The sequence below is a fragment of the Ovis aries genome, chromosome 5, assembly GCF_016772045.2.
Source record: "Ovis aries strain OAR_USU_Benz2616 breed Rambouillet chromosome 5, ARS-UI_Ramb_v3.0, whole genome shotgun sequence".
Taxonomy (NCBI): domain Eukaryota; kingdom Metazoa; phylum Chordata; class Mammalia; order Artiodactyla; family Bovidae; genus Ovis; species Ovis aries.
Window position 1 is genome coordinate 18,356,772 of NC_056058.1, and position 19,337 is coordinate 18,376,108.

Consider the following 19,337-nt stretch of genomic DNA (forward strand, 5'->3'; position numbering starts at 1 on the left):
CTGTCATTTCCATTCTTTCATCTTCAAAAGAAAAAAGAATATTTGGGGACTTCCCTGGTAGTCCAGTGGTTAAGACTTCACCTTCTAAAGCAAGGGTTGTGGGTTCAATCCCTGGTCAGAGAGCTAGGATCCCCCATACCTTGTGGCCAAAGAACCAAAACATAAAACAGAAGCGATGTTGTAACAAATTCAATAAAAGACTTTAAAGATGGTCCACATCAAAAAATCTTTTAAAGAAGAATATTTAAAACTAACTCTTAAATTCCTAAATAATAATATATTCACCTTGTAAAGATTTCAGCTGAGCTTCAACTCTGCTTAATCTTGGCCTCCAATTCTTCACTTCCCCAAAACCACCCCCATCACTAGTCTTTTCTTCTCATTCTTACAACCATATACGTGTCCCCAGAGAGAAAGTTTTAAATATATATATTATTTCTCTCTCTAACTCTCTCTCTCCCCCATGTTGGATAATGCACTCTCTGGGAGAAGCCAGCTGCTATGGCATGAGAAACCGTGTGGGCAGGTCCATGCAGTAACGCACTGAGGCCTCCAGCCAACAACCATGCTAGGGTGCCGGCTTGGAGGCAGCTCCTCCAGCCTTAGTCGAGCCTCAGATAATGACTTTGACTTTGTGAGAGACCCTGAACCACAGCTCAGTTAAGTTACTCCTGGATTTCTGATCCATAGAAACTGGGTGAGATAATAAATGTGTGGGATGTTTTAAGCAGCTAATTTGAAGATAGAATATTTGTTATGCAGCAACAGCTAACTGATACACCCTGGGTGCCTACTTTCCCAAGATGAACACCCTACCTCACAACCAGGACTCAGCCATCCCAAGCACACCCCTAAGTCACTCTATGGAGATACTCAGGTACAACTGCTGTATTGTACAGGTGCACATTTTAATTGTTTGATGACTTTGAGTTAAATTTAAAAGCTTAAATTGGACTATCTCAAATAACAACTTGAACTAAGATCTAATACATCTCATTTCAGCCACTACACAGTACAGGGAAATGGGATAGCACAGTGGTTGAGACCAACCTGAGATCCTGGGTTCACCTCCAGCTGTGCAGCCTCAGGCAGGTTAGTTAACCTCTCTGAGCTTCAGATTACTGACTCACAAAGTGAGGCTATTGATAGGACGCACCTCACAAGGTTGTGGCAGGTTATGTCATGTACAATGTTTAGACTGGTGTCGTCCGAGAAAACTTCAGAAGTGATGAACACGTGGCTCTTAAGCCCTTGAAATGTGGCTTAGTGTGACTGAGGAAATTATAGATTGATAAACTGATCGAAATGTAAAGAGCCACAGGTGGCCAGTGGCTACTGTAGTGGATGACACAGGCTTGAAACAACACTTGGCAAACAGTAAGTGCTTAATAAATGCTTGATAGAAATATTACCCTGCCCAGTTGTTATCCAGAATGCCAATTTACACCTCAACAGCAGCACAAAAGTCACCTGAGGTGGCCTATTATGCCCCTCCCCTGCTCAAAATCCTCTGTGACTCCCTATTGACATCAAGATAATGTCCCAGGGAATTCCCTGGTGGTCCAGTAGTTAGGATTCCCCATCTCCACTGCAGGAGGCATGTGCTCGATCTCTGGTTGGAGAACTAAGATCGAACAGGCCATGTGCCACTGCCAAAAGGAAAACAAAAGGTAATGTCCCAGATTTGTTGGTTTCATTGTGATTACAACTTTTAGTACATTGCAAATTACTCTTTCTTGTGGGGATGGAGTACTTTTGGTTTTTCTTTTGGGGGGGGGGGTCCTATAAGTACTTTCTCCTCAACTGCAACTTTGGAGGGCAGAGACAAGGTCCAGCACATGGTAGTGCTGTCACCAAAGAACCTCTGTAACCTATCACCTCTGCATCCATCTCTTCATCCAGTGCTGAGGTCTTAGCCAGTGGCCCAACTAAAAACCACATCCCAAGCCTTTGAGCCTTTGCCCAGGCTGTTCCTTCCACCCAGAAAAGCCTTCCAGGTGGACTCGGACTCACCTTTCCAACTCCCACCAGAGCTGGGCCTCTCTGCTGGAGCTGAATCAAGCATTTCCTGTCTCTGAGCCTGTTTCCTCAACTGTAAAATGGAGTCATTGATAAGATTAAAAGACATAGTTTCTGCAAAGCCCCTGGCAGGACGAGTGGCTCATTAAATCAAGTGCTTAGTATCCCTCCCATGAATTTGGAAAGGCCCAGCTTGGGTGTGGCCACCCCCCTCTACTCACATCCCCACTACAGGCTCTTACTCTGGAGCCCACTCTTCTGTATCCCAGGTCTCAGGATTTTTTTTGGGGGGGGGGACCTTCGAGGACTTCACTGGAGTAGGGCAGGGTCTGCAGACTGTCTTATATGTGCTTTTTCAGCCAAAGTCAATTCCTCTCTTGGATCTTACCTCCTTCAGGTCTCACCTCTTCAGGACACTTCTGGGTCCTTGACTACCTCAGCTCCAATGGGGGGATTTCTCCCTCCACATTCCAATTTGAATCTGTTGTGTAACAAGTATTGGTGAGGCTGTGAAGACATGGGAACTCTCATGAGCTGCTGGTGGGACCACAGAGTGACCAGGACCCAGCAATTCTGCCCCTAGGTATGTACCTTAGAGAACTGAGCTGAGTGTTCAGACAGAAACTCACACATGAATAATTATAGTAGTGTAATTCATAGTGACCAAAAAGCAGACCCAAATGCCCATCAATGGATGAATGGGCCATCCAGACTGGAATATGATTCCGATTTAAAAAGAAGAGGAGCACTGACACTCGTTACAATGTGGCTAGACCTTGAGAGCACGATGACAATGCTCAGTGAGAGAAGCCAGACACAGAAGGACACAAAGCCATGGGATTTATCTGGTGGTGCAATGGCTCAGGCTCCGTGCTTTCAGCGCAGGGGACCTGGGTTCTACCCTTGGTTAGGGAACTAGATCCCATATGTCGAAATTAAGAGTTCAAATGGTGCAACTAAAGATCCCATGTGCTGCAACTAAGACCCAGCACAGCCAAGTAAATATATTTTTTAAAAAGGACACAGGTCATTTTGCTATACACCTGGAACTAAAACAACACTGTAAATCAGCTATGCCCACAATAAAAAAACTTTTTAAAGAAAAAGAGGATACACAGTGTGTGATTCCCTTGATAGGAAACGTCCAGAACAGGCAAATCCACAGAGAGTGGGTTCCTGGTTGTCAGGGGCTGGGGAGTGAGTGTTCATGGGGACAGGGCTTCTTTTTGGGGTGATGAACTCTATCATCTGGGACTAGATAGATGTGATGGTTGCACAACATTGTGAATGTACTTAATGACACTGAATTGTACACTTGAAAATGGTGAATTTTACCCCAATTACAAAAATATGTACTGTACAATGTCTCCCCTGCCCCCACCCCTGGCTGCCTCCTTGAAGCCAGAGCCCAGAACCATCTGGTCACTGCTACGTCCCTGATGGCCAGCATGGGGTCAGTCACTCAGTTGTTGCTGTTTTAGTCGCCGAGTGGTGTCGACTCCTTTGCAACCCCATGGACTGTTGCTCACCAGGCTACTCTGACCATGGCATTTCCCAGGCAAGAAAACTGGAGTGGGTTGCCACTCCCTTCTACAGGGGGTCTCCCCTATCCAGGGACTGAACCCTCATCCCCTGTATTCACAGGTGGATTCTTTACCACTAAGCCACCAGGGGAGCCACAGCCACTCAGCTGGCATTCAGTGAACAGCAGACACTTGCTGAATGAATGAATGAACGTGTCACTCAGCACACTTGGGCGCCTGCCTCCATGAGAAAGAACGCTCCATTTCTTCAGCGTCTGGATGGTTCTCTCAGAACTCAGCTGCGGGGACACCAAACCCTTCTCCTCACACACCCCTCATTCTAAATCCAGATTCATCTCTAGCCCAGGCACCCGACTTGACCGGAAGCACATGGTCTTTATCGAGGAGAGGAGGGCAAATGAGGGAGGGCCCAGTCCTTTAGCAAGTAAAACTTTTATTAAATAAACTTTCAGTTTCTCCAGACCAAAGAGAGGTGTTTTGGACATGAAGGTGATGACTGCAGCTTCTCACCTGAAACACGCCACAGTGACAAGGACCTCGAGATTCAAAGCAAGTCAACTCAAAGTTCCCTCCAAGTCTTTTTCTCCTCCTTGTGTGTGTGTGTGTGTGTGTGTGTGTGTGTGTGTGTGTGTGTGGCGGTTTGTCTCCAAAAGTCAGTTTTGCAAGTTGAAACTTCATGAAATTACTCGTAGCAGAAATAAAGTACATCGTACAAATCACGTCGGTCTTTGATGTGGAGTATAAAAATGGTATTTACAGCCAGTAAACATGGACCAAAGGACACACACCACTGCACGCCGGCACGCAGTCCCAAGCAGGCCTGGCGGGGGCCAGGTGGGGCAGGACATAGCCGAAGCCCCGCGACCCCTGAGCACACACACACGCAGACTCACAAAACACAGGCACACTAGAGAGGGTCTTGGAACAATTATCAAACTCTGGAATATCGAAACAGGTTTGTCAGAAGATTTTTTTCTTCTTCTTCTTTTTTTTTTTTTTTGCTATGTTTTTTTTTCTTCCTTTTTTTCTTTTTTTTTTGCTATTTTTTTTTTTTTCTGGGTCCGTCAACACATTTGGTAGAAACAAAAGGGAATGCTTTTTTTTTTTTCCTTTTCAAAAAATTTTTTTCTCTTGAGCTTATGAAGTTCTCTGGTGCCTCGTCTGGCATGAGGCCCCACCGGACATCCGATTAAAAAAAAAAAAAAAAAAAGAACTTGACTCTGTGCTTCAAGGGGGGTTTTCACGGTTTGAGTAGCTATACAGAGGCGCCCCACGGGATATCCCTCCCCGCCCCAACTAGGAAACAAAAAAATCCATTGTTGTTTGATTTCCCCCCCCCATTTCTTTTCTTCTTTGTACCTGCTCAGAAAGACCGAAAAAAAGAAAATTCTTTGTAGAGGTATCTCCGGTGAAGGGGTGCTGGGCCAGCGCACACTGGGCTCCTCCGGTGCACGTGGCGATCTTGGTCATGACATAGTGAATTCCAGGCTGGTGATCCAAAGGCAGGGAGGGTGGCTGCCTGCCCTTGGGAGGGGGCTCGAGGGGTTGGGGGGGCTTCCCCCAGCCCTGTCTGCCCCCGACGGAAAGCTAAGGGCTATTGGCCACATGAGTAAGGCTATGACTGGGGGTGGGGGGAAGGGTCAGGGGAGGCCAAGGGGTCTCTTTTGTGCCTGCATCCGGAGAAGGCAAGGCCCTGGGACGCGGGGGCAGGGGCTCAGGAAGCTGCAGCTAGGACCAGGGACACTGAAGCCGGCTGAGCCCTCAGGCCCATGAGAATTATCGGTGGCGGGGGGGTCAAAAGTCCCGGAGGTATATCGCGTTCGTTGGCTGATTCCCAGTGCTTGACCGGCGCCCTGGTCTGACATGACAGTGGGAGGTGGGGGGACACTGGGCTGCCCCGCCAGCCTCAGCCCTTCTGAGCGTCCCTGCTGGGTGACTGGCCCAGGGTCACCTTCTCTTGGATGGAAAGAAGTCGGAAAAGTTTGGTCCCATGATCTATACTCAAAAAATATATATACTGTCTATAGCTCTATATATATACGCATATATATATATAGGAAAAGTTGCAATTTCGTTTGGGGAAGCCATGAAGGTTGTGTGTGTGGGAAGGGGGTGGAAGCGAGGAAATCTCCGTGGAGGGGGTAGTGAATCCTTGGCCCCCACCTCAGGAGTCCCCCGAAGACCACGAAGCCCCTTCCCCACTCCATGGGGCCTTGGGCAGCGTTTCACATTTTGGGGAGGGGAGCAGGGGAGTAGGGAGAGGAGGGGAGGGGGCTGGTGTCCAAACTCTGTTGTAATTTACGGAAAAGTCCTGGATCAGTTGGAAGCGGGAAACCCTCCTGGGGTGGGAAGGCCCCTCACCTGGCGGAGAAGGGAGGGGCGTTAGGGCGCCGAGTGAAGAGAGGGGGAGGGTGGGCACGTAGGCCAACAAATCACCTCCCACCCACTCCCCTGCCCTGGCCAGACTGGGATCTGGGATCCCCAAGGACCCCTATCTTTGCAGAAAGAGTCCATTTTGGGGTTTGGAGGTTGACACACACAGCTTGGAGGGGTCGCTAAGCCCCATGTCCTCGTCTGGCCACCGGGCACAAATATTTGTTTCTTTCTGTCTCCTCTCCCCTGCTCCCTGTGGCTCCACGAAGCAGCGCCCCGCCCCCATTTCGCCTGGTGCACAATAGGTGCTTAGTAAAGACTTGCTGTCAGAGTGTTCAAAGCGCGCGGATCACAGATGTTGGCTTCAGGTGGCGAGTCTCCAAGCATGCCCCCAAAGACCCACAACCCTCGAATCTGTGGGTGCTGAACACCCTCGAATCTGTGGGTGCTGCCCTGGCAGAGGGTCTGGAAGCAGACCCTCACTGAACACCTACTTCACACCAGACCCCAAGGTGGGGAGCCTCTGTGATGACCGCGGCAATGGAGGGTTTAGTGGAGAAAAATCGAAATAAGTTATCAAGAGCTTTCCAGGTGGCAGGTCCTGGGCTCAGCTGGAAAAACACCGAGTGCCCCGTGTGAATCCACCCCGCAGCCCCTGGGGGAGGCGACGTGCATGAGCCCATTTCACACATGAGGCTTGTCGAGGCTGGAGCACAGTTATAAGTGTCCCCACTGGCCCTGGAGGCTCACGGTTCATGCCTCCAAAGAAGTGATGAGTTGACAGGGTCGTTTACTCTGATGGTGCAGACATTAGGGGATTTGTTCGTTTGTTCAGGGGATTTCCACCCCCACCCTCATCCCTGGCATGCCCTTAGGTGGGACAAACATTCCACTCTTTCATCAACCCACTGGGTGTGAATTGTGCCAAAGGAAGGGCTCCCAAAGGGGCCTAGCCGGGAGAACTGATTCTTAGGACAGGACAAAAGCCCCTCCCCACGGCCCGCCTCACCCCAGACCATGCCCGCCTCTCAGGTGAACTTCTATTCATCCTTCAAAGCCTTTTCCAGGAAAGATTCCCTAACTGCCCTTCCCACCCCCATCTTACTGCTCCGGTTCCAGCCCTGACCATGGGGTGGGGGTAGGGGGTTGAGGGGACTGGGGGGTGTGTGTCTTTGTCCAGCTCTGTCCCCGTCAACCAAACCTGGGGGCTCCTTGAAGCCTCTTGCAGCATCCCCCCAGCCTGGAGAGGGTTTGGAGAAGGAGGAAAGTGTGCGGACAAGACGGGGTGGGGGTGGGGTAGGGGCAGGGCCGCCTAGCGGCTCACCTGGGCCAAGCCCGCAGCCTCTGAGTGGCTGTGGGCCCGGTCAGTAGGGGTGTCCCGGGTCTTTGGGCCGCTTCAGCTGCACTTTGAGCCTCTTCATGCCGATCTGAAAGCCATTCATGGCCTGGATGGCAGTCTGCGCGCTGGCCGGGTTGTCAAAGCTCACGAAGCCTGCGGAGACCGGGGTGGACCGACGATGGTGGGCAATGCGGGCGTCCTCGGCGCGCTCCAGTGCTGCAGCCCTGGCTGCCCGGCTTGTGGGGTCCTGGGGGCGGGGGTGTGCGCTCGCAGGAGCAGACGACCCAGGGGAGGTAGGGGGGCTTCCCAGAACACGCACAGCAGTCCTGATCTGGTTCTGACACTCTGGGGGCTTGCATGCCTCTGGGGATAGGGCACTCACTCCTTACCTGGGCTCTGCTCTGATGAGGCTTCCCAACTGATGAGGGGAGAAGGGGACAGGTGGGGCTTCTGGGGGTCCAGGGAGCGCCACGGTCTCCCTCCTCCACCCAAGGCCTACCTCCTTCTAGGCTATGGATCCCTACCTTTTGCCTCCTCTAAGCCCTCCATCCATCTGGGGTCTTGTCTGTCCATCTGACTCTTCCTGTCTGTCTCTGTGTCTATCTGTCCTTGTCTCCTTTCTTCTCTCCTTGTGTGTCTGTCTTCATGTTTCTTCTCTATGTCTCTCCCTCCATCTCTTTTCTCTTTTCGTGTCTGTCTCTCTCTTTGCCACCATCAGTCATTCCAGCCCCAGATATCCCCCAACCTGGACCATCAGAAACACTCCAGAGCACCACCTCCTGACACACACACCTTAAGCTTCCACCACATAATTCCCTCCACCCAGCCCTACTCTTACCCCTTACCTGTTCATTCTCATAGACTTCCTGGGGCGCTCTGCAGAGGCTACAGGGGCTGGGGGCCACCCCAGGGGGAGGGGAACCACATGTGTGAGCATTTGGGGGCAGGGTACCTGAGATCTGTGGGAGAGGCAGACAGGTCAGGCAGAGAGATGGTGGGATCAGGGCTGAGGGGTCTGGCTGAGGCCCACAGGGGGCCATAGGGGAATCTGGAAACAAGGTAGGGGGGTGTCTTCATATCACACACACCTCCCATTATACAGACAAGAAAACTGAGGCTCAGAGAAGGCATGTGACCCCCTGACTGCTGAATGTTATGGAGGTTTTCTTCCAGAAATTTTTTTCTTCTTCCTAGAAGCAGGATGCTTCCAGAAGCAAAAACAACACCCAGTTGTGGATGTGACTGGTGATGGAAGTAAAGTTTGATGCTGCAAATAACAATATTGCATAGGAACCTGGAATGTTAGGTCCATGAATCAAGGTAAACTGGAAGTGGTCAAACAGGAGATGGCAAGAGTGAACACTGGCATTTTAGCAATCAGTGAACTAAAATGAACGGGAATGGGTGAATTTAACTCAGATGATCATTATATCTACTACTGTGGGCAAGAATCCCTTAGAAGAAATGGGGTAGCCTTACAGTCAACAAAAGTGTCTGAAATGCAGTACTTGGATGCAAATCTCAAAAACGATAGAATGATCTCTGTTCGTTTCCAAGATAAACCATTCAACATCATAGTAATTCAAGTCTATACACCAACCAGTAGAGCTGAAAAAGCTGAAGTTGAATTGTTCTATGAAGACCTACAAGACCTTCTAGAACTAACACCCAAAGAAGATGTCCTTTTCATCACAGGGGACTGGAATGCAAAAGTAAGAAGGCAAGAGATATGTGGCAAGGTAAATTTGGCCTTGGAGTACAAAATGAAGCAGGGCAAAGGCTAAGAGTTTTGCCAAGAGAACGTACTGGTCATAGCAAACACCCTCTTCCAACAACACAAGAGAAGACCCTACACATGGACATCACCAGATGATCAAAACCAAAATCAGACTGATTACATTCTCTGCAGCCAAAGATGGAGAAGCTCTCTAAAGTCAGCACAAACAAGACTGGGAACTGACTATGGCTCAGATCATGAACTCCTTATTGCCAAATTCAGACTTAAATTGAAGAAAGTAAGGAAAACCACTAGACCATTCAGGTACTACCTAAATCAAATCTCTTATGATTATATAGTGGAAGTCACAAATAGATTCAAGGGACTAGATCTGATAGACAGAGTGCCTGAAGAGCTATGGACGGAGGTTCATGACTCTGGTACAGGAGGCAGTGATCAAGACCATCCCCATGGAAAAGAAATGCAAAAAGGCAAAATGGTTGTCTGAGGAGGCCTTACAAATAGCTGAGAAAAGAAGAGAAACTAAAGGCAAAGGAGAAAAGGAAAGATATACCCATTTGAATGCAGAGTTCCAAAGAATAGCAAGGAGAGATAAGAAAGCCTTCCTTAGTTAATGCAAAGAAATAGAGGAAAACAATAGAATGGGAAAGACTAGAGATTTCTTCAAGAAAATTAGAGATACCAAGGGAACATTTCATGCAAAGATGGGGACAATAAAGGACAGACATGGTATGGACCTAATAGCAGCAGAAGATATTAAGAAGAGATGGCAAGAATACACAGAAGAACTGTACAAAAAAGATCTTCATGACCCAGATAACCACGATGGTGTGATCACCCACCTAGAGCCAGCCATCCAGGAATGCAAAGTCAGGTGGGCCTCAGGAAGCATCACTACGAACAAAGCTAGTGGAGGTAATGGAATTCCAGTTGAGCTTTCAAATCCTAAATGATGATGCTGTGAAAGTGCTGCACTCAATATGCCAACAAATTTGGAAAACTCAGCAGTGGCCACAGGACTGGAAAAGTCAGTTTTCATTCCAATCCCAAAGAAAGGCAATGCCAAAGGATGTTCAAACTACCACACAATTGCACTCATCTCACACGCTGGCAAAGTAATGCTCAAAATTCTCCAAGCCAGGCTTCAACAGTACATGAACCGCGAACTTCCAGATCTTCAAGCTGGATTTAGAAAAGGCAGAGGAACCAGAAATCAAATTGCCAGCATCTGTTGGATCATAGAAAAAGCAAGAAAGTTCCAGAAAAACACCTACTTCTGCTTTATTGACTATGCCAAAGCCTCTGACTGTGTAGATCACAACAAACTGGAAAATTCTTAAAGAAATGGGAATACCAGACTACCTTACCTGCCTTCTGAGAAATCTGTATGCAGGTCAGGAAGCAACAGTTAGAACTGGACATGAAACAACATACTGGTTCCAAATTGGGAAAGGAGTACATCAAGGCTGTATATTGTCACTGTGTTTATTTAACTTATATGCAGAGTACATCATGCGAAATGCCGGGCTGGATAAAGCACAAACTGGAATCAAGATTGCCGGGAGAAATATCAATAACTTCAGATATGCAGATGACACCACCCTTATGGCAGAAAGCGAAGAAGAACTAGAGTCTCTTGATGAAAGTGAAAGAGGAGAGTGAAAAAGTTGGCTTAAAACTCAACATTCAGAAAACTAAGATCATGGCATCTGGTCCCATCACTTCATGGCAAATAGATGGGGAAACAATGGAAACCACGAGAGACTTTCTTTTTGGGGGCTCCAAAATCACTGCAGATGGTGACTGCAGCCATGAAATTAAAAGGCATTTGCTCCTTGGAAGAAAAGTTATGACCAGCACAGATAGCATATTAAAAAGCAAAGACATTACTTTGCCATCAAAGGTCTGTCTAGTCAAAAGCTATGGTTTTTCCAATAGTCATATATGGATGTGAGAGTTGGACTATAATAGAAAGCTGAATGCTGAAGAATTGATGCTTTTGAACTGTGGTGTTGGAGAAGACTCTTGAGAGTCCCTTGGACTGTAAGAAGATCAAACCAGTCAATCCTAAAGGAAATCAGTCCTGAATATTCATTGGAAGGACTGATGCTGAAACTCCAATACTTTGGCCACCGGATGTGAAATGACTCATTGGAAAAACCCTGATGTTGGGAAAGATTGAAGGCAGGAGGAGAAGGGGACAACAGAGGATGAGACGGTTGGATGGCATCACCGACTTCATGGACATGAGTTTAAGCAAGCTCTGGGAGCTGGTGATGGACAGGGAAGCCTGGTATGCTGCAGTCCATGGGGTCGCAAAGAGTCGGACATGACTGAGCAACTGAACTGAACTGAGAAGCAGGATGTGGGAGCAGGGGGGCTGGGTACTGGGTCGGGGGCGGGGTGTTGTTCCTAACTTTCTGTGTGACCTCAAGCATGTTGTTTGACCATTCTGTACCTCTCCTTCCTCCCCAAGTAAATGGGGACAATTCTTCCCTTTTATGGTTGGATAATGAGTATATATAGCAGGGCTTCCCAGGTGGCTCAGTGGTAAAGAATCTGCCTGCGAATGCAGGAAACCTGGGTTTGATCCCTGGGTCTGGAAGATCCCCTGGAAAAGGGAATGGTAACCCACTTCAGTATTCTTGCCTGGAAAACCCATGGACAGAGGAGCCTAGCGGTATACAGCCCATAGGGCTGCAAAGAATGGGACACAACTTAGTGACTAAACAGCAGGAGCTTAATAAACAGTCAAGAATCAGCCCTTCCCAGAGGACAGGGTGAGGTTCAGAGTCCAGATTTTGGAGTCAAACAGATTGTTGTTCTTGCCTGTGACTTTGGGCAAGTTACACATCTCTGAGCCTTAATATCCTCTGTGTCTGGGGTCAAAGAAGTCCTCCCCATAGCCCACAAGGCCCTTCACGACCTGCCCTTCCCCTCCCTGCCTTCCTCTCTTCCCTCTCTCCTCCTGGCTCACTTTGCTTCAGACACTCGGGCCTCCTCACTGTTCCTTTGATGCACCAGGCCCTGTCCTGCCTCAGGGCCTGTCCTGCCCCAGGGCCTTTGCACATGTGGTTCTCTCTGCCTAGAACACTCTTCCCCTAGACACTGCTATGATTGGCTCCTCATCATTCAGGCCTCAGTTGAAGCACTGCCTACTCCTATCAGTCTATATTTTCTTACCAGTTTTTTCTCTATACCATTTATAACACCCTGGCCTATATCCTGGGCTTTTCTGGTGGCTCAGACAGTAAACAATCTGCCTGCAATGCAGAAGACTCAGGTTCCATCCCTGGGTCGAGAAGATCTCCTGGAGGAGAGAATGGCACCCCACTCCAGCATTCTTGCCTATTTATTTCCACCTCCTCCCCCTGGACCTGTGCTTTCCAATTCAGTTGGCAGCCACTGGCCATGAGTTGTTATTGAAATTGAAATTCATTAAAGTTAAGTAAAATAAAAAATTCAGTGCTTTGGCCACACTAGCTACACTTCAAATGCTCAGCAGTTACATGGGATGGACGGCTCAGACAGTGGCGATATAGACTATTTCTATCCTCAGAGAAAGTCCTACAAGCAGAGTGGCAGGACTGTGATTTTTGTTGGCTTCCTTCACTGATCTGTGCCTGGCACTGTGCTGGGCACTGGCACACAGTAGGTGCACTGTGTGTCTACTTGGGTTTTTTTGTTTAATCCTATATAGGGCTTGTGTTATTGATTTATTTGTTGGCTGCACTCTGTGGCATGCGGAATCCTAGTTCCCCCACCAAGGATCAAACCTGTGCTCCCCACACACACACAGTGAAAGCTTGAAGTCTTAACCACTAGACCACCAGGGAAGCCCCTATGTGTCTATTTGTTGAATGAATGAATGAATGAACAAGGGAATCTTAGAAATGACTCATGCTAAGTGCTGGGTACACAGTAGGTGCTTAATAAGTGCTTGTTCTGGTCATAAATGTGATTCTTTCTTTTTTCCCCTTGACCCTGCTGCACAGCTTGTGGGATCTTACTTCCCCAACCAGGGATAAACCCGGGCCCTGAGCAGTGAAAGCGCAGAGTCCTAACCACTGGACCTTCAGGGAAGCCCCCGAATGCGGTTCTCTCAGACCAGACCTGTCTCATGGCTGACCACACCTGCCCCCCCAGGGCAAGGGGCCTGCGGTTCAGGGTGCGGCAAGAAGGAAGGGGCGCCCACAGCAAGGACTCACCAAAACATTTGCTCTGGTTGGTGGCCCGATCCATAAACACCTTGGAGGAGATGATATTGCCGAAAGGCAGGAACATCTGGGTCAGCTCCGTGTCTCCAAACTCCTGGGGGAGGTGGTAGATAAACAGGTTACAGCCTTCGGGACCTGCAGGTGGGGGGAGAGAAAGACATAAAGCCCCCAAGGAGAGGAGGCCGACCCCCGGGGAAGGGGCATGGGTCCGGAGCCCACAGCTGGTGTCTCCAGCGATTGGGGGAGGGGCGCACCCTGACACCCAGAAAGAAGGGGCGTGGAAACAGTGGGGAGGGGAGGCAAGGTGCCCTGAGCCCTTGTCTATAAAATCCCACATTCAGATGCTCCATACCGCTACTGATCCTCAGGCTCCAGAGAACTGACAAACTTTAGATGATCCCTCGCCCCCCAAACTGAAATTAAGCCTTTCATCCTAGGCTGCAGATAATCCAAAACTCCCAGACAACCTCAACACCTCCCAGAAAACCCCTAAACCTCAAACTCCTGGTCATTGGCAGAAATTAGATGAACTGGTTGTAGGGTATAACAGAAATTCTATACTGTCTTGGCCATCACTCCATATCTCTAAAACTGGTTTAAATGGCAAGGTTCATTTTTGAAAGTCTAATGATCACAGATTAGAATAAGACAAGTAACACCTTGGTCCCAAACCCCAAACATCCAGATAATTTTCAAAACCTTGGGTAACCCTCCAAACCTTGGTCAATTTTTAAAAGCTTGGATAATTTCAGAACTGATGCAAAAATAAAATGTAGGGAAATAAAAAGATCATTTTCCAGTCCCGAATCTCAGATATCCTGAAACCACTGGTCATGTTTAAATGATATGCTATACCAACCAGAAATAATTTTTTAAAGCACAGCTAACCGTCAGAATCATTCCTTCCTGAAGAATCCCCAGTGCATGGCTCATATAAGAATTATAAATAATAAGAGCATTTTAAAACCTTGATTACCCAGTTTAGTCCTCAAACCTGCTGCTAATCCTGAACGTACAGACGATCTTCTCCTAGGTCTCCCCAAACAAAGGTAACCCTCAAACCACCAAGAAATCCCAACACTCATGATGAACATTCCCCACCCCAGAAAAAACAAAATTCAAGATTACACATTCACATCCACCCTTACCTTCCTGATGGGGACCACAGTTCTGCTAATGTGCTTGTTTGCTGTTGTTGTTTGGTTATTTGTTTGTCTGGCCGTGTCACAAGGTCTGCCTGCATTTAGTTACCCGCCCAGGGATTGAACTTGGGATCACGGCAGTGAAAGCGCTGAGTCCTAATCAGTGGACCGCTAGGGAATTCCCTAATGTGCTTGTTTTTAAAATACAGGTGTTTTCCACACAACTGATAAGTTACAGAACAATTGTGAGCAAACATGAATTTTGTATTTGCTTGTGTGCTAGCTCAACTCCAAGAAACACTAGGTGAAGGCAGAAAACCACACCTAGCTGAACTGAGCCTCATAAGAAAGCAAAATGCACACACATATGCAAACGCAGCTGCAACATCCACCACCTTTCTCAGTTCTCCAAGTGTATCAGGAGGAAGACCTGTTCCCGTCTGATTTTGGACAAGCTTTCCATCACTTCACGGTAACTCACGTGCTACAACCCATCTGAGGACAATTTTCTGTGCAAACTTCGAATGCCCAATTTATTGTACTATTCATGGATTTCTTAATCATCTAACATGCATAAAACTGTGCTACCATTTTTATTAGGGTCTTATCTTTTTTTTTTTTTTTATGCCATGTAACAGCCAACTTGTAAAAAAAATTTTTGGCCACACCAGGGCTGCATGAGGTATCTTAGTTTCTCAACCAGGGATTGAAGTTGTGCCCCCTGTAGTGGAAGCACAGAGTCTTAACCACTGGGCCACCAGAGAACTCCCACAGGCAACATTTTGAGTGGTGTACCCTGACCTAACTTCCCCCACGAGCCTTGCAGTTGGTATTGTGAGGCTCTAGAACTCGGGTGGCTTTCCAGAAAGCAGATATCCTGTCCTGTTACAGCAGTACCGACGGCATTGGAACCAGCTTTTACCCACAGCACCCCGCTGGGCAAGGAATTGAACAGAACCTCACAGAACTCAGTCCACAGGCCAGGCCATCCATAAACTTCCCATGTCCTGGGGCGGTTGGAGGACTTTTCTGGCTGGTCGCCTGGCCCCAACTCCCCCACCAGCACCCCCGCTAGATGCATTAAGGCGAGGAAATGCCTCCCAGACTGAGTGCCTACTATGTGTCAGGAACCGTGCTGCTCACTCCCCAGCAAGGCCTCGTGGTAGGGTGGTCGCTGTGTGGCGATGAGGAAATAGGCACGGAGCAGGGAGGTGCCTTCCCGACGATGCCTCAAGTCAGCACTGGGTGGATTTGAATCCCCGCGGTCCGACCCAGAATCTAACTCCTCTCCCACTTGACTTTACTGAGGAATCCTCATCTCACCAGAGAACCTCATCACCCCACCCCCTGACCTCAAACTCAAAAAAAGTCATTCCACTTGAAGACAGCTCCTGGTGGGGACAGGGTCACTGCTATCCCTATGGGGTCGGGACTAGCCCGGTTCCCACTTTCCGAAGGAGAAGACGGAGGCTCAGAGACCAAGAGTCAATTGCCTCCCAAACACCCAGGTGATGCCGGGAACTGAATGCACGCCTCTCCGGCCCTCAGGCCGAGCAGTTCCCCGAGGCCAGGCGGTCCTGGAGGTGGAGGGGGGCGGTCAAAGGGCGGGGCTGGCGCCCAGGGGAGGTCGCGGCCCCCTCACCTTCTCGCTGCTGCTGCTGCAGGAGGGGCGGCGGCTGGGGGACGCTGTGCGCGATGGGCGTGATGGCCGCGGTGGGGTACATGGCTGCAGAGACCGGGAGCGAGACACAGGGCGGACCTGGGGTGAGGCCGGGGGGCGCGTGGGGCGGGGCTAAGACTGAGGGGCGAGGTCACAGCCTAGGGTGGGGCCAAGACGGGTCTTGGGACGGTGGATGGGCGTGGTCACAGGGGAGAGTTGGTCTGAGAGAAGTACTAAGACAACAGGGAAGAGTAGAAGGGAAAGGGGTCATAATCGAATGGTGGGGCCATGACTGAGGGCAGAGCCAAGGCCAGATTTTAGGAAGAGGGAGGGGGCGTGGTCACATGGGAGAGGCAGTCTGAGGGAGGGGCCAAGGCCACAGGAAAGAGCCGAGTGGGCGTGGTTGTGGCTGAGGGTGGGGCCACGACAGGTCTCGGGAAGGCAGAGTGGGCGTGGTCACATGGGAGAGACGGATGGGGCAGGGAAGCGTTTAATGGGCGGGGCCATATTTGAGGGGTCGGGTACCATGGCTGAGGGCGGAGCCAATGCCGGGTCCTGGGAAGAATGAAGGGGCGTGGTCACATTGGAGAGCGGGTCCGAGCAGGACTCGACAAGAGGGACCAAACGCAGGTTATGAGGGGCAGGGCCAAATGTCGAAGGAGGGTGAGACGGGGGCCAAGCCACAAAGTAGGAGGTATGGCTAGACAGAAGAGGGAAGGTAGAATGAGAGGGCGGCCCTGAGGGGTGGAACCAGATCTAAGTGCAGCTAGGGGTGTGGAGTGGCTAGCCCAGGGAGGAAACTGAGGGCAGGGGTAGGGGGGTGCCCACGTTGGGGCACCGCACTGCCTCCCTACCTGTGTACTGCTGGACTCCAGAGAAGGCAGGATGGAGGGTCTCGGCTACCGTCGGACTCTGAGCTGCGGGGCAGACGGAGGGGCTCAGTGGGGTGGGGGCAGCAGAAGTCTTCCATCCACCCCACAGCATCCACCCTGGCTTCATTTCTGCATAAACACTTTATAGGTATGACCCTCATTCCACAGGTGAGGAAAACTGAAGCTCAGGGAACCTCTTACAGGTGGGAAAACAGCAGCTGGCACAGGGCCACTCAACTCGAATCCAGTTTTCTCTGACTCCAGAGAGGTTTAACTCCCAACTCTTTGTCCCCATCCAGACCCCCTTGCTCCTCCCCCTTTTTTCTCTGGATATTCTAGGGCTCCAGGTCTCTGCTCCTGATCACCACCCATTCACATCTCTTCCCTCTTTTCCCTTGATCATCAGACAGCCTATGGATCCCCTATGTGACTGTGACCTTCCAACAGTCCCTAGTGGAGGACACAGGGGGAGGAGAGGGCTTGTCGAGGCAACTAAAAATCTCCTTGAATGGAGAAAGGTTGTTAGAAGATAGGGTAGTGAGGGCAGAGAGATAAGCCAGTAAAGGGGTCACATGAATGAATTACTTCATAGTAATGGAACAGTGCTGTATGTTGAATGTGGTGGTGATTATACAAAACTATACCTGTGATGAAATGACTTAAATTAACGAGCCACACACACACACAAGTGCCTGTAAATAGTGAAGTCTGAACAGGGTCTGTTCATTGTACTGTACTGAAGCCAGTTTCCTAGTTTTGACAACATACTGTTGTTATGTAAGATGTTAGCATCCGGAGACACTGGGAGAGGGGTAACCAGGACCTCTCTGTACTATGTTTGAAACTCCCTGTGAGCGCCAATTATTACAAAATAAAAATAAACAGATTCTCAGTGGTGGAAACCCAGATGACAAACTTCACCTAAGCAAGGTGTGGGAAGACATTTGCCTTGAAATCAGGATATAGGGTAGAGAAAGGTGAGACCTCTGCTTCAGTAGGGCAGAGTCCAGTGCAACAAATCAGTTCATGGTCAATCCTGGATGAATGAATGAATGAATGAATATGGGCACTGATCCCAAATGGTAATGATTAATAGTAAAGATTGATGGTACCCTTCTTGGTACCAGGAGAAGGGTTAGCATCTTACAGACTGATTGCTTCATCAGAGCAACATCATGAGATGAATGATACTATCTGTCCCATTTTCCAGATGAGCGAACTGAGGCTCAGAGATGTAAAGAAGCTCCCCACAAGGGGCACTGAATTGGAATTTGAAGCCAGGAAGTTCTGACTGCAAACTTCCTATGTTTAACCCCCTTCTCTGTGCCCATGTGTGTGTGTGTGCTTAGTTGCTCAGTCGTGTCTGACTCTTTGTGACCCCATGGACTGTAGCCCTTTAGGCTCCTTTGTCCATGGGGATTCTCCAGGCAAGAATAGTGGAGTGGGTTGCCATGCCCTCCTCCAGGGGATCTTCCCAACCCAGGGATTGAACCCAGGTCTCCTGCATTGCAGGCAGATTGTTTACTGTCTAAGCCACCAGGGAAACCCATGAATACTGGAGTGAGTAGCCTATCCCTTCTCCAGGGGATCTTCCTGATCCAGGAATCAAACCGGGGTCTCCTGCATTGCAGGTGGATTCTTTACCAGCTGAACTACCAGGGAAGCCCCTCTGCACCCATAGCTAGTATCTATTAACCTAAGAGTCCCTGCTTCCTGTACTTTTGTTCCCTAGACACCAAGGCAAAGGGATTCATGCTTGTCCCAGGGACACCCTCCCTGCACCCTACCACTCTCCTCAGCCCCAGGGGACCACCCAAGTTACCTGGGTAGGGCACAAGGCCATTGGCATATACGGTTTCTAGGGCAGGGTGCCCGCCAGGGAAGGGCACGACACCTGCAAAGCCGTTGGTGATGGGGGCCACGAGGCCGGGCACAGCGGCAGTGCCGAGCAGCGGGGGCGAATGCAGTCCTGGGGAGCGGAAGAGCATCATGGGGAGCCTTAGCCCCAGCTAAGGCTAAGAGTCATAGCCCCGGCTCTGCCCCCCATCTGTGGGCCCCTGGCAGACTCTCACCAGAGGCAGGGGCGATGGGTGTGGCAGGCAGCCCGTTAAGGCTGACAGCGCCAATCTGCTGGATGTGGCAGGGTGAGAAGGCCACGCCGGGGCTCAGGTAGCTGCCTGATGTGGACAGGACCGTCGTCTGCTGTTGCATGAGCTGGGGGTGGAGAGGGAGTCAGGTACACAGTCCAAGTGGCACCTGGCCTTAGAGCATGGCTCATGGGGTTGAGGGGCCAGTCCTCCAGAAACAGGGGCAGGAAGTCAGGCCAGGTATCTTGGCTCAGGTCAGGTTAGAGCTCAGTTAGGAATTGGGGCTCAGCCCAGGATCAAGGCTCAGACTCTGTTCAAGGATCATTTAGGAATCAGAGCTCAGCCA

At 49.8% G+C, this 19,337-nt stretch overlaps 1 protein-coding gene across 16 annotated transcripts in view; it reads right to left on the reverse strand.

Moving 5' to 3' along the window:
• Positions 1–3,979: 3,979 nt before the first annotated feature.
• The window catches only part of CELF5 (CUGBP Elav-like family member 5), a 50,380-nt gene continuing 35,022 nt past the window's right edge, over positions 3,980–19,337 (reverse strand). For 3 of the 16 annotated variants that reach the window (XM_042250184.2, XM_042250185.2, XM_042250183.2), the window contains exons 7-12: positions 18,977–19,118; positions 18,727–18,873; positions 16,887–16,949; positions 16,015–16,131; positions 13,222–13,365; positions 3,980–7,428 (exon numbers count right to left, since the gene is read on the reverse strand). In XM_042250184.2, the coding sequence (XP_042106118.1) occupies positions 7,301–7,428; positions 13,222–13,365; positions 16,015–16,131; positions 16,887–16,949; positions 18,727–18,873; positions 18,977–19,118 (741 nt within the window). In that variant the 3' untranslated portion in view covers positions 3,980–7,300. Of the gene's footprint in view, positions 7,523–13,221; positions 13,366–16,014; positions 16,132–16,886; positions 16,950–18,726; positions 18,874–18,976; positions 19,119–19,337 lie in introns of all 16 variants that reach the window. The other 13 variants (XM_027969899.3, XM_042250186.2, XM_042250180.2 and 10 more) reach the window with 11 other exon arrangements.